Source organism: Scleropages formosus, chromosome 13 (assembly GCF_900964775.1).
Source record: "Scleropages formosus chromosome 13, fSclFor1.1, whole genome shotgun sequence".
Lineage (NCBI taxonomy): Eukaryota > Metazoa > Chordata > Actinopteri > Osteoglossiformes > Osteoglossidae > Scleropages > Scleropages formosus.
The window spans coordinates 4,270,762-4,286,638 of NC_041818.1; the positions used below are offsets into that span (position 1 = coordinate 4,270,762).

At 45.6% G+C, this 15,877-nt stretch overlaps 1 protein-coding gene across 1 annotated transcript in view; it reads left to right on the forward strand.

Moving 5' to 3' along the window:
- The window catches only part of LOC108925316 (teneurin-1-like), a 263,460-nt gene that overhangs the window by 168,553 nt on the left and 79,030 nt on the right, over positions 1–15,877 (forward strand). The window contains exons 10-11 of the mRNA XM_018737145.2: positions 5,246–5,440; positions 10,984–11,184. Coding sequence (XP_018592661.2) covers positions 5,246–5,440; positions 10,984–11,184 — 396 coding nt within the window. The remainder of the gene's footprint in view (positions 1–5,245; positions 5,441–10,983; positions 11,185–15,877) is intronic.

The following is a 15,877-nucleotide window of genomic DNA, read 5'->3' on the forward strand; positions in this document are numbered from 1 at the left end:
GTTAGCCATGTATTTTTGTCAATATAAATATGGCTCCTACCATTGAGCTAGTATATCCACAGGAGATCTGGATCTGGTAACATTAGTCAGAGTTTGAGACATTGAGCAGCAGGATCTAAGTCTGCTTTTGGTAAGCATTGGGTTACTTCATTTACAGGGATTTTGTTGTTTTACTAGGTATGTGTGATGAGTAATGCAGAACAATGCTTTGAGGATAGCTGAAGAAGGTAATAGACATGAGGTGCATATCTAGCGGCTATTATTTTGTGTTTATGCGTGTTAGGATTCACAGTCAGTGTTTCACCACAACAAGCTGAGCTTTTGATTCTTACTGAAGGTCACTCATTACTTGTTTTTCAACATTTTTCTTTTCACCCTTCAAAAAAAACAAAAACACATGGTACATTATTTAGAACACAATATATACATCGGGGGAGCGTGGTGGCGCAGTGGGTTGGACCAGGTCCTATTTTCCAGTGGGTCTGGGGTTCGAGTCCTGCTTGGGGTGCCTTGTGACAGACTGGCGTCCCGTCCTGGGTGGGTCCCCCTCCGGCTCTACGCCCTATGTTGCCAGGTAGGCTCTGCGACCCCATATGGGACAAGTGGTTCAGAAAATGCATGTGTGTATATACATTTGTAAACTGCATAGTTTCTTTGTATTTTTGAATAGATTTCATGGCGAATTTTAATCTTTTAATTTGAGGTTGCATCAAGGTTACACTGCTGCCTTAAAAGTTCTAGGTTAAAATCTCATCCCCTGCTGTAATTCCCTTACTTCGAAGTAAAAATTATACACTTGTATAAATGGGGGCCTGCTCTGTGGTGCATCTGGGGTTCAAGCCCACTTGGGGTGCCTTCTGGTGGACTGACGTCCCGCCTGGGGTGTGTCCTCTCACCGTTTAGCCTTGTGCCCTGTGCTGCCAGGTTAAGCTCCAGTTCACCGTGACCCTGCTTGGGACAAGCGGTTGTAGACGTGTGTGTGTGTGTGTGTGTGTGTGTGTGTGTGTGTGTATAAATGGGTAAATAATTTTAAGTAAGTTAATAATATAAGCTGCTATGGAGAAATGGTACTTTGCTTGTTTGTTTTCTCAAATTAATTTGCTTTTTGGTACATAGGGCTAAGGCTAAATGTTGTTCGTACATTTTAGTTTCCAGTTAGTATTACTTTTGCATTTGATTAGGTCAACATGTCCAATTCAGGGTCATGGTGACCCCCTGGGTTTGTCAGACAGACTTAATTACAGTAAACCTGTACTCTATATGTCATGACCCACAGGGACAATACCCCCAGTGACCAGAGGAGGCACCACTCAGTGCCAGACCTCTACACCTTTTCACAATCTGGTGATTAAGTTCAGTCCCAAGTACAGGCATTCCCTGGGGTACAAGGGACTTAAGTACAACCTGTAGTTACTAACCAGCCCCTCCATAAAGCCTACTATATAAAAAATTTGAGTTACATATAATAATTTGTAATAACAAACAAGCACTCCTTTGCAACACGCATCAAAACATTGCGCATCTACAGCTATTTGTCGGCTCGTGGGCGTGTGAACCCAAGGCAGGACTAAAACTTTGTTCTTTTCAGTCGGACCACGTTGGTCTTAACAGTGTCTCGTGTGCTACTGTATTTGGCTTTATTTTATTTTTTTATTTATTTTTTACCCCCCTAACCATGGCAACAAAGTGTAAATTCAATTCAATTTATTTTATTGAGTGCTCATCTCACACAGTGACACAGAGCACTTGAACACAAGCATGCTGCAAAGAAACAGGTCCGACAACAGACAAAGAAACAAAGAAGACAGTTGACTACAGACTAGCATTACAGAAGTGTTTTTAGAAAGCCATAAGTATGCCTACTGGCCACGGAGGAAAGGAACAAAAAACTCCCAACTGAAAGTTGAGGGAGGAAAAAAAAACAATGTGAAGCAAGTGATGGTGATGCATCAAAGAAAAGGAAAATATTCACAACTGAACTAAAGTGGAAATAATAAAGCGATCAGAAAAAGGTGAAATGCCAACAAAGTTTCATTAATGTTTTTTTATACCTATATACACACACACATTCTCTCTGTCTACCTCCTCCTCCTCTATTTCTTTCTTTCTCTATATTATAAATAGTGTAGTAACATTTATTATGTCCTTTGTCATTTATTTATTACTATTATTTGCTAGTCCCCCTGGAAAGTAACTAAGTCAATTAAAAGGAATCAGGCTACTGGAAGATTTAATTTTTTAATTTACTTTATTAATGAGATAAAATAGTTGCTGGCTGGTGAATACATGTAAATAAACTTAAAGACTTTGCTGCTTGTTTGTTTTCTTATGTTAAGGAAAATGAAGAAAACTGAAGTATTCATTTATGTAAACATCCTAACACTATTTGAGAGTTGTTAGATACATATTAATTTTTGGTGAAATAGAAAATGCTTAGTTGATGGATGGCTATTCATCTGGGAACAATATGAGATGTCATTTCCACTCCCCTTTTCTAGATGGGGTGGCAATCATTACTTGCATGGAGAATCTTCTTTGAACTTCTTTCATTGAGCCAGTGACAAACACACACACACATTTTCTGAACCGCTAGTCCCAGACGGGGTCACGGGGAACCGGAGCCTACCCAGTAACACAAGGCGCAAGGCTAGAAGGGGTGGGGACACACCCAGGACGGGACACCAGTCCGCCACAAGGCACCCCAGGCGGGACTCGAACCCCAGACCCACCCAAGAGCAGGACCTGGGCCAACCCACTGCGCCACTGTGCCCCCATATTCCAGTGACAAACATTAAGCACAAATCAATAAATGTTAGCAAAGTTGTATTGACTGATTTCATGCAATTACTGTGCAAAGTATGACTGTATTAGCATTATATCTACATTTACAATTACTTTTTAAAAATGTATTATATTTGCTGTGTGTGTATGTGTATAAATTTTTGCTGAATCCCACAGCCCTTGGATTTTGACAGAAGGAAATGTGCTGCTTTGAATTAACCCAAGGTGTTAGGGATGCAGAGTCTGTCAGGGACATTTTTTGGCATGGAGTAAAACAGTTTCTCCTTATTAAGTCTATGCTTGTAGGGTGGCATGGTGGTGCAGCAAGTAGTGCTACTATCTCACAGTGCCTGGGTGGTATGAGAGAATGTGGGTTTGATCCCTGCTCAGTCTGTGTGGAGTTTGCATGTTCTCCTTGTGTCTGTGTGGGTTTTCTCTGGGTGCTCTGGTTTTCTCCCACAGTCCAAAGACATGCTGTTTTCTGAAGAGGTCTTCAGAAATGTCTTCTGAGTGCAGCAGGATATGCCTCTGTGAATCTGTTTATCGTATATTGGTCTGGCAAAATTAGGCCTGACTGTATTTGGGGTGCCTTGCGACGGACTGGCGTCCCGTTCTGGGTGTGTCCCCTTCCCCTCCGGCCTTATGCCCTGTGTTGCTGGGTAGGCTCCGGTTCCCCGCGACCCCGTATGGGACAAGCGGTTCTGAAAATGTGTGTGTGTATTTTGATAGATTGTTCTTATTAACCCCAAAATTAAGTTGGTTAAATGTAAAGGCAATTACTTTTTTATAAACATGACTGAACATTTGATTGTCTTCTTTGTCAAAGGAGTGATATAAAAAAAATATGGGTGTTACTTTTTCTCAGCCTCTATTCACATTCAGGAGAGTATGGACTATGCGGCTGGACTGGTAATAGCATTGGGCCAGAGGAAGAATAGAAGGAATAAGAAAGAATGATGCAGATTATAAGGAATTATATGTAACATTTCCTGGATTTAGAAATAGATTGTTAGGGTTTTTATTTTATCACCAAGCCCATTTTAAAAAATCCCTTAATTTTTGACCCTAGGCAGTAATCATTATTTCACTATTTTTAAAAGAAAACCTAAAGTGCAACATAATGAAAAGTTATTACACTGTTACAGTTCTAAAAGGTCAGAAAACTGACAAAGAAATTTTCTGAAACAAGTATGAGTCTCTGTGTAGAGTGAGATGTTTATAGTAGTGTGAACATCACTACTTGATGATGCGGACTCTTCTAAACCGGAGAAATTTTCAGTCAAAGGCATTTTGCAAAATTTCCAGCAGAAAAAGACAAAAATATAACTGCTGCCTGAGAACATGGAGGGCTGGATAATCAAAGACTGCATAAGTGGGACTCTGCTATATTACTAGAACTGACAGAAACATTTGTTTAAATCTAATGTCAAAAAGCTGCAAAAATAGAGAAAACAAAAAGAAACAAATGCTTTTCACAGTAGTTTTCTGTGTCTATCAATATTTACCAATTATTTAGCTTTCACAGCAGGTTCAGTCTGAACCCACAAGACAGCAGAGGGAATTTGTGGAAAAGGCCATGCTGTCACAATCTGCATCAATCACACACACATTTTCAGAACCGCTTGTCCCATATGGGGTCACGGAGCCTAACCCGGCAACACAGGACGTAGGGTCGGAGGGGGAGGAGACACACCCAGGACAGGACACCAGTCCATCGCAAGGCACCCCAAGCAGGACTTGAACCCCCCAACCTACCGGAGAGCAGGACTGTGGTCCAACCCACTACACCACCACACCCTCCACCTGCATCAATCACCCCTCAACTAAACCAAACTAGTACATGCGTTAATATAATTTCAGTGGATGAATGCCTTTGCTCAGCTAGGTTGTCCGTTGATCATCACTCGAAGGGGCGCTCGCAATGGTGTCTTTTAATAATCGCAGCAACAAACACTTTAAAGTGGGGATCATGTGATGATATAACAGGTTGCTGTTCTTGGCACTAAGTGTTTGCTCTTCAGTAAATTTCAGAAATAGCTAAACTTGAATTGCTTCAGGGAAATTATTGTGGCTCATACAAAAATAAAAGTGATGAAGTTCACTTAAAAGTATGAAAAGTGGCCACTGGGTGAACAAAAAATTAAATGGAAACTTGAAATTATGGAAAGTATATTGGACATTCCATGCTGATTCTCTCTGAAAACCATCAGAACATCTGCAGAAAAGCTTTTCATGCAGTGCAGACGAAGAAGACACTGGTATGCAGAACATCTATGGGCAGTGCCTCCCAGTGCACAAAGGACCACTTCACATAGTACATTGGTACTCACAGTCTTATATTTATGAATGCCTAAGTTTCGCAGCCTTCATCAGAGTATTTTGTCAAGCAAAATTTGTTGTCATCTGACTGCATGGGCCTTGAGCCATGTGATACCTGGACAGATGTGTTGTTCTGTTGTTGCAGATGCCTGCCCCATCCTCTGCAGTGGGAATGGGGAATATGAGAAGGGCCACTGCTTGTGTCGGGTGGGCTGGAAAGGTCCTGAGTGTGATGTCCAGGAGGACCAGTGTATCGACCCCACCTGCTCCAACCATGGCAACTGCATCCAGGGCATCTGTGTGTGCTTCCCTGCCTACAAGGGTATTAACTGCGAGCAAGGCAGGTCTTTTCCATACTCTGTGAATGCTGTATCCTGCATAAACTTTAACAGACAAGGAGCTACCATACATTTATCATGCATGTGTCAACATAAATTTGCTTCTGTACTCTGAAACACAGTATCTTGTTTGTACACCCATGCCTCAGTTTATTAACCAAATTCATTCCTGGTAATCCATCTGTTAGGTGAAAATTTGTAAATCAAAGTGAAAATTACCCTAATTGCTGGGAAATGATTTACTTTTTCCAAGCAGGACCCAGGTATTTACAAAATCATCCTAAAATCCAAATACAATTAAAAGTATTATAAATGTCTCATCAGAGAATTAGCAAAATTCCCAACCCAGTGTTATCCCACAAATAAGTACTAGTAATTATATGGAATGCAGTATTGTACATAGATGCTGTCATGATGGAACTCAGGAATCCAGCCAACAGACTCAGATGCCGTAGCAGGAATAACCAGAAGAACAGGCAGGGGAATCATCAGGGACAGGCACATGTCGGTTGATCAGCAAACATCTTTCAGAGGGGCAGGCAAGAATCAGAACCAGGAAGACAAGAGAAAAGGGTCCGGGAGCCAAACAGAAGGATAACACAGGGGTAAAGAACTCAGGCGAGGTGCTGCAGTTGCTCTCATGGAGGTTCCGCACTGAGGAGTGTCTGAGTCGACCTTTTATCTCGTGCCTCCTCAGATGCAGGTGCAGGAGCAGGGCTAAAATATTAAAAGAAATATATGTTAAAATATAAAAAGAAATTCCTATTTCATCACACCCGTCCTGGGTGTGTCCCCTCCCCCTCCGGCCTTACGCCCTGAGTTGCCTGGTTAGGCTCTGGTTCCCCGCGACCCCGTATGGGACAAGCGGTTCAGAAAATGTGTGTGTGTGTGTGTGTGTGTGTATTTCATCACAAATTATTAAATTAAAAATAATAAATAATCAAATTTAACTAGTTAGCTGGAGACAAGAGAGGTAAAAAGGCACAGGTGGTAGTGTAGTGTGTTAGAACAACTGCCTTTGGACCCAAAGGTTGAAGGTTTGAGCCTCACCTGTGGCTGTACTACCCTTGAGCAAGGTCCTTACCCTGAATTGCTCCAGTAAAATTACCCACCTGTATAAATGGGTAAATAATTGTAACCTTAACATTGTAAGTCACTCTAGGAAAAGCATCAGCTAAATGAGTAAATATAAATAGCCTAGCAAAAGAATATGATTAGTTTGATTTTTAACAGCACAGCCTCAAAAGCCTCCTTAAAGGAGTGTATGAATGCACAAATTCAATATGCCATTTGTTGCAATAGTGTTCACTACCAGAGAGGTGTAAGCATTCCAATCTTTGCATATATGAAAACAACTGATCTTAAATCAAATTGAAAGGTATAAATTCAGTGAGTTCCTAAAAGTGAAAACGTGTCATTTAAAGCTTCACAAAAAAAAAAAAAAAAAAAAAAACTGGCAACTTAACTTCTGATCAGTGATGACTGTTTAATTCTCTCTTCCCTTTGACCATGTGAAGATTAGGCAAGACAAAAAAAAAGAAATATATATAATATACACACATATAATATATATATATATATATATATATATATACTCCCCCGTGAACCGCCACCTTATCGTGGTGGAGGGGTTTGAGTGCCTGAATGAGTCCAGGAGCTATGTTGTCTGGGGCTACATGCCCCTGGTAGGGTCTCCCATGGCAGACAGGTCCTGGATGACAGACGAGACAAAGCGCGGTTCAAAAACCCCTTATGACGAAAAAATCAAGGCGTCCGTTTACCCCGCCCGGTATGGGGTCACCGGGGCCCCACCCTGGAGCCAGGCCTGGGGGGGGGCTCGCATGCGAGCGCCTGGTGGCCAGGTCTATGCCCACGGGGCCTGGCCGGGCTCAGCCCGAAGCCACAACGTGGAGCCGCTCTTCGGTGGGCTCACCACCTGCTGGAGAAACCGTAAGGGGCCGGTGCGTTGTGATTTGGGCGGTGGTCGGGGCCGAGTGCCTGGCCGACCCAAACCTCGGGCGCCAACTCTGGTTTTTGGGACTTGGAATGTCACCTCACTGGCGGGGAAGGAGCCTGAGCTGGTGCGGGAAGTTGAGAGATACCGTCTAGATATAGTCGGGCTCACTTCCACTCACAGCTTGGGTTCTGGAACCACTCTACTCGATCGAGGGTGGACTCTCCACTATTCTGGCGTTGCCCAAGGTGAGAGGCGGCGGGCTGGTGTGGGCTTATTAATAGCCCCCCAGTTCAGCCGCCATGTGTTGGAGTCTACCCCGGTGAATGAGAGGGTCATCTCCCTACGTCTTCGGGTCAGGGAACGGTCTCTCACTGTCGTTTGTGCTTATGCGCCTAGCGGCAGTGTAGAGTACCCGGCCTTTTTAGAGTCCCTGGGGGGCGTGCTGGAATGCGCTCCCACTGGGGACTCTGTCGTTCTACTGGGGGACTTTAACACCCACGTGGGCAGCGACAGTGATACCTGGAGGGGCGTGATTGGGAGGAACGGCCTCCCTGATCTGAACCCGAGCGGTGAGTTGTTATTGGATTTCTGTGCTAGTCGCGGTTTATCCATAACGAACACCATGTTCATGCATAAGGGTGTCCACCAGTGCACTTGGCACCAGGACACCTTAGGTCGGAGGTCAATGATCGACTTTGTAGTCGTTTCTTCTGACCTTCGGCCATATGTCTTGGACACTCGGGTGAAGAGAGGGGCTGAGCTGTCAACTGATCACCACCTGGTGGTGAGTTGGATTCGATGGCGGGGGAAAAAGCTGGACAGACCTGGCAGGCCCAAACGCATAGTGAGGGTCTGTTGGGAACGTTTGGCGGAGGCCCCTGTCAGAGAGGTCTTCAACTCCCACCTCCGACAGAGTTTCAACCAGGTCCCGAGGGAGGTGGGGGACATCGAGTCTGAATGGACTATGTTCCGCTCCTCCATTGTCGGTGCGGCTGTTCGGAGCTGCGGCCATAAGGTCTCCGGTGCCTGTCGCGGCGGCAATCCCTGAACACGGTGGTGGACACCGGAAGTAAGGGATGCCGTCAAGCTGAAGAAGGAGTTCTATCGGGCCTGGCTGGCTCATGGGACTCCTGAAGCAGCTGACAGGTACCGACGGGCCAAACGGAGCGCGGCTCTGGCAGTCGCCGCGGCAAAAACTCGGGCTTGGGAGGAGTTCGGTGAGGCCATGGAGGAAGACTTTCGGTCGGCCTCAAAGAGATTCTGGCAAACCGTCCGGAGACTCAGAGGGGGGAAGCGGTGTTCCACGAACACTGTTTACAGTGGAAGTGGTGCGCTGCTGACCTCAGTTGAGGATGTTCTCGGGCGGTGGAAGGAGTACTTTGAGGATCTCCTCAATCCCTCCGACACGCCTTCCGTAGAGGAAGCTGAGGCTGGGGACTCGGAGGGGGACTCGTCCATTACCCTGGCTGAAGTTGCTGAGGTAGTCAAAAAACTCCTCGGTGGCAAGGCTCCGGGGGTGGATGAGATCCGCCCTGAGCTTCTCAAGTCTCTGGATGTTGTGGGGCTGTCTTGGCTGACACGCCTCTGCAGCATTGCGTGGAGTTCGGGAACGGTGCCTCTGGACTGGCAGACCGGGGTGGTGGTCCCTCTTTTTAAGAAGGGGGACCGGAGATTGTGTTCCAACTACAGGGGGATCACACTCCTTAGCCTCCCTGGGAAAGTCTATGCCAGGGTACTGGAAAGGAGAATCCGACCGATAGTCGAACCTCGGATTCAGGAGGAGCAATGCGGTTTTCGCCTTGGCCGTGGAACACTGGACCAGCTCTATACCCTCACTAGGGTGTTGGAGGGTTCGTGGGAGTTTGCCCAACCAGTCCATATGTGTTTTGTGGACCTGGAGAAGGCATTCGACCGTGTCCCTCGTGGCATCCTGTGGGGGGTGCTTCGGGATTATGGGGTTCGGGGCTCGTTGCTACGGGCTGTTCGTTCCCTGTATGACCGGAGCAGGAGCTTGGTTCGCATTGCCGGCAGTAAGTCAGACCTGTTCCCGGTGCATGTTGGACTCCGCCAGGGCTGCCCTTTGTCACCGATTCTGTTCATTATTTTTATGGACAGAATTTCTAGGCGCAGTCAGAGAACGGAGGGTGTCTGTTTTGGTGGCCGCGAGATCTCGTCTCTGCTTTTTGCGGACGATGTGGTCCTGTTGGCTTCATCAAGTCAAGACTTGCAGCGTGCACTGGGGAGGTTTGCAGCCGAGTGCGAAGCGGCGGGGATGAGAATCAGCACCTCCAAATCCGAGGCCATGGTTCTCAGTCGGAAAAAGGTGGATTGCTCCCTCCGGGTTAGGGGGGAGTTGCTCCCTCAAGTGGAGGAGTTTAAGTATCTTGGGGTCTTGTTCACGAGTGAGGGAAAAATGGAGCGGCAGGTCGACAGACGGATCGGTGCGGCGTCCGCAGTAATGCGGTCATTGTACCGGTCTGTTGTGGTGAAGAGGGAGCTGAGTCGTAAGGCGAAGCTCTCAATTTACCGGTCGATCTACGTTCCTACCCTCACCTATGGTCATGAACTCTGGATCATGACCGAAAGAATGAGATCGCGGATACAAGCGGCAGAAATGAGTTTCCTCCGCAGAGTGGCTGGGCGCACCCTTAGGGATAGGGTGAGGAGCTCAGTCACCCGGGAGGAGCTCGGAGTAGAGCCGCTGCTCCTCCGCATCGAGAGGAGCCAGTTGAGGTGGCTCGGGCATCTGTTCCGGATGCCTCCTGGACGCCTCCCTGGGGAGGTGCTCCGGGCTTGTCCCACTGGGAGGAGGCCTCGGGGCAGACCCAGGACACGTTGGAGAGACTACGTCTCCCGGCTGGCCTGGGAACGCCTTGGGGTTCCCCCAGAGGAACTGGAGGAGGTGTGCGGGGAGAGGGAAGTCTGGAGTACTCTGCTCGGACTGCTGCCCCCCGCGACCCGGCCCCGGATAAAAGCGGAGGAAGATGGATGGATGGATGGATATATATATATATATATATTCAATGCGAATCATATAAATACATTTTCAAATAAGTTCTCACCCAGCAAACAAAATGATCTGTATTTTCTTCTACTGCCTTTCCATTAAAAATAAGGGCTATAAAAAGGGGAGGTTGATTTATTGTAAAAAGCAATTATATTCATTTGGGTAATTGCTACAATCTTTGCACAGTGAACAACCTTGGGATAAAGAGTAGGAGGAGTCTGGTAAGTCCTGAGAAGCAGTAATTACAGTAGTTAAATAATGTGGACTTTGTGAAGTGTGGAGATGTTTTTAATCGTATCAGAATGATATGCAATTAACTACCCTGAAACACAGATTGTGTTGTGGCTTGTTAATTTTTGATGAAAGCCTAGTTAGCTCAAGCAATATTTTTCCACCCTGATTGCAGTGATTATTTAATAATTAATTTATTAATTTAATTTAAAATTGCACCATTGTGATTGTTCACATTTTCTTCTGTTAGTTTATTAAGAAGGTCTTTACCAACACTGTAACTGAGATTTGTTAAGCAGCAGAGTGAACATTCTGAAACTGTTTTCCTAATGTGGTGCTTTAATTTGCAGTGGACTGCCTGGACCCCCTCTGTGCAGGCCATGGAGTGTGTGAGAAAGGAGAGTGTCTCTGTTCACCTGGCTGGGGTGGTGCTGGGTGTGAGAGCCCTATGCCCTCCTGCCATGAACAGTGCTCGGGCCATGGCACCTACCTTTCTGACACCAGAACCTGTGCCTGTGAACCTGGCTGGACCGGCAAAGACTGCAACAAAGGTGTGTGTCCCCAGCACACACACATACATACTCCCATCCATGCCCCCATGGTTCTGAAACTTTAATGCAGATTATTTTGTATGTATGCTTTTATCTACATATAGATATATACACCTGGTTGAATGTGTTTTTCTTAATCTTAAGATTATTTTGATTTTTGCTTAAATGCTTGCGATTCAAATTTGTCTGTTTCAAAGACTAATTGTAAATAGTGAATTTGATGCGTATGTATGAATTTCTTCATGTGAATAGATACATTTAGAAAATAATTTTGTTATTCCTCTCTCCTACAAAATAAGTAGTTTTTATTTAAAATTTTAATGAAATTTATACTTGGAATGAATGTGGTTGAACATTTTCCATCATCATCCTATCTATAGCTATTTAAATTTAATATGTGGGATTTGTATTGCTGTTAATTTGCTTAAGCCAGTCAGCTTTGTTGTGATGAGGGTGGCTCTGAAGAGCTAGAGAAAAAGTAGAAGGCTATTATTTATGGGTGTAGAAGTCCATAATATGACAAGAACAGCTCAATTTAGCAAATACAAATAACAGTCCATTGTTATTTTAAGAAATAGTCTGTCAATCTGGAAAATTTTAACAACTTTCAAAGTGAAGTTGATTGCTCTTTAAGAATTTCATACATATTTTATTTGTCATGCGCCACTTAACATTTTGCTGAACGACCGACCGCATATACGACGATGGTCCCAGATCATAATAGAATGAAAACTTATCGACTAGCGACGTCGTACGTGTTCGGGGTGGTGAATTGTAAACAAACCTACTGCACTGCCAGTTGTATATACAATTATGTACAGTACAAAATACTTGATAATAAAGACCTATGTATTGTAGCATCTCTCTATGGAGCTACTAGAAACTGGTTGGGGAGCTAGGATAAAAAGAACATGCTCTTTATTAGACATGTATGTGCCTTTTGCTAGCGGTCTTACAAAGACACTTCAGACAGTACAAAAAAAGTGTAGAACATTGGAGAATCCCTGGGGTCACTCCTAGCCCCCGGACTGTGCCCCATGGTTGAGGGACTACCCCCGGAACTCCCCAGAATTCCCCTCTCAAACACTGAACATGAATAGAATAACAACCACACACACACACACACACACACACACACACTTGTCCCATACGGGGTCACGGGAAACCAGAGCCTACCCGGTAACACAGGGCGTAAGGCCGGAGGGGGAGGGGACACACCCAGGACGGGACGCCAGTCCATCGCAAGGCACCCCAAGCAGGACTCGAACCCCAGACCCACCGGAGAGCAGGACTGCGGTCCAACCCACTGTGCCACCGCACTCCCTGCTATGTATACATGAACACTTATATCAACTAGTTACACAACGTTGGTATGACTCCCCTCAGCGCCCTTACGGTATTTATTATACTGTACTTTTTATCATTATTAGTGTACTCTTTCTACTTCTAAAAAGTTTACCGTAAATCAGTATGCTGTGTTACGCCAGCAGCAGGGCAATACCCCTTGTGTTTACCGCGTCTCTGATCAGGATATACCATCAAGGTTTGTATACTGTAAGTACACTCTATGATGTTCGCACGACGAAATCGCGTGTTGCTGTTACGTCCGAACACGGACAAAAAGTAAAATGACTCCATGTACAGAGTGGTTTCAGAAGTGCACAGTGCAAACTAAAGTTCTGGGTGAATGCAAGCCAATGAACGCGGGACAAGAGACACACAGTATATTCGCGCAAAGGTGAAAAGTAAGGCACACAAAGGTGAAGAGTGAAGTAAAAGCAACCAACAAGCCAACAATATTTTGCAGTTGTCTGCCTTTCTATTCTCTGTTTGTGTATGTACACATTTCTTCATCTATTGTTGCTGTTACAAAGAAGTGGTATTACTTTGACCCACTGGACAGATTAATCCAAGAGTGAGGATTTCTATCTAAGTGACACCTTAGATGGAAATCCTCCCTCTTGGCTAACCACTAACACATCACTTCCTGTACATACTGAGTATAAATCAGGGTTCCCTCTGTGTCTTCTTTCCAGCAATACTGTCTGAGACTTCTCTCTAGAACGGTCTTTTAGTATGTCACATCATGTGGTTTTTACCTTTTTTTGGTGAAGAAAACCACTCCCCCCTACCCTTTAGCTAATTTTCAGTATGAAATCTTCACTCTTTCCCACACATATTGGGAATCACACTGTTGTTATGTGCAAATGAATGTCAATTCTTCCCTTAGGAGCTAACAGCAAGACTTGTTTACAAATGAATAAGACTCCTCCAGGGAAATTTAGATTGCTTTTTTATATATATATAGTGCATTGCACTGAAGCTCAGCAACTGAAGTATTTATGATTTATTTGGTTTATCAAAAATATGTGCATGTACCTATTTAGCCTGATATATAATTTAAAGTAGCGAAGCCTCAGGACATTCAAATCATAGCCAAGTCTAGACGTACTAAATTAAAGTGGTTTCCTTGGCTGACAGGATTGCTGGTTTCAGTTACTTCTTTAAATTTATCCTGGTGGCATGGATGTCGTGGATGTAGATTCTGAGAAATGTTCAGTGCTGGCTTCTTCCTTTTCAAAGACATTTGACAAACGTGTCACAGTTAACTCTTCACCCGCTTGGCAAAATGTGAATGCTGACAAAGAGGAGCGCAGGGCTGTGTGAGCCGCTTTGTTGCTGTTGCTTTTGTTGCTGTACTGTTTGCTTATTTAGGTTTCAGATTTTCTTTACCTGCCACCATTGCTCATTGGTAAAAAAGTTCTCAGATAGATGTGGGAATGTTAACTTGCAGTTCCAGCACTATCTAGTGTTAGAAGAAAATTTCTTCTTATTATTATTATTACACACACACATTTTCAGACCGCTTGTCCTATACGAGGTCACGGGGAACCGGAGCCTACCCGGCAACACAGGGCGTAAGGCCAGAGGGGGAGGGGACACACCCAGGACGGGACGCCAGTCCGTCGCAAGGCACCCCAAGGGGGACTCGAACCCCAGACCCAGCTGAGAGCAGGACTGTGATCCAACCCACTGCGCCACCACACCCCTATTATTATTACATTTACATTTATTCATTTAGCAGATGCTTTTCTCCAAAGCAATGTAGATCTCAGCAAAAATACAATTCTTGCATTACGTTAAGAGAAAGAGACATAGCTGCAGACGTGTGATTCTTAAGTAAACCTAGTTTTTATTTTCCAACTGATGCTCATCGCTCGAGTAGGTGCATAAATCGCAGGATAGATGAATCCTGATAACCTTCCTACTATTTTTTTTTTTTTTAAATGAGGTATACAAACACACACACACACACACACACACACACACACACATTTTCAGAACCGCTTGTCCCATACAGGGTCACGGGGAACCGGAGCCTACCCGGTAACACAGGGCGTAAGGCCGGAGAGGGAGGGGACACACCCAGGATGGGACGCCAGTCCGTCGCAAGGCACCCCAAGCGGGACTCGAACCCCAGACCCACGGGAGAGCAGGACTGCGGTCCAACCCACTGCGCCACCGCACCCCTGTGGGTACACAAACATTCACATACAATGCAGGAGTAGCAGCTTTGTAAAGGCTTATCTGTGGATGATCATATAGTTACGGTGCATGAACATTTACACCTTACATGAGCTGGAAAGATCATGGGCCAAGTGAAAAGGTAAGTTTTCAGACCCTTAGAGAATGTAGACAGAGTTTCTGCAGTTCTGAGTGAGAGCGGAAGCTCATTCCACATCAATGGAGCCAGAACTGAGAACCTCCGTGCTTTTATTATTATTATTATTATTATTATTATTATTATTATTAGTCACCTCACATTACTAGTCACCTGCATGGAGTCACACACCCATCGACTGCCAGAGAAGGTTTAAATAAATGGTCTTGAGCACACCTCCCTACTACCTTTCCCCTTTCTTGCTAGTGCAGCTTTTACAAGATGAATACCCATCCATCCATCCATCTTCCTCCGCTTATCCGGGACCGGGTCGCGGGGGGCAGTAGTCTAAGCAGAGCCCCCCAGACTTCCCTCTCCCTGCACACCTCCTCCAGCTCCTCTGGGAGAACCCCAAGGCATTCCCAGGCCAGCTGGGAGACGTAGTCTCTCCAATGTGTCCTGGGTCTGCCCCGAGGCCTCCTCCCAGTGGGACATGCCCGGAACACCTCCCCAGGGAGGCGTCCAGGAGGCATCCGGAACAGATGCCCGAGCCACCTCAACTGGCTCCTCTCGATGCGGAGGAGCAGCGGCTCTACTCCGAGCTCCTCCCGGGTGACCGAGCTCCTCACCCTGTCCCTAAGGGTGCGCCCAGCCACTCTGCGGAGGAAACTCATTTCTGCCGCTTGTATCTGCGATCTCATTCTTTCGGTCATGATCCAGAGTTCATGACCATAGGTGAGGGTAGGAACGTAGATCGACCGGTAAATTGAGAGCTTCGCCTTACGACTCAGCTCCTTCTTCACCACAACAGACCAGTACAATGACTGCATTACTGCGGACGCCACACCGATCCGTCCGTCAACCTGCCGCTCCATTTTTCCCTCACTCGTGAACAAGACCCCAAGATACTTAAACTCCTCCACTTGAGGGAGCAACTCCCCCATAACCCGGAGGGGGCAATCCACCTTTCTCCGACTGAGGACCATGGCCTCGGATTTGGAGGTGCTGATTCTCATCCCCACCACTTCCCAC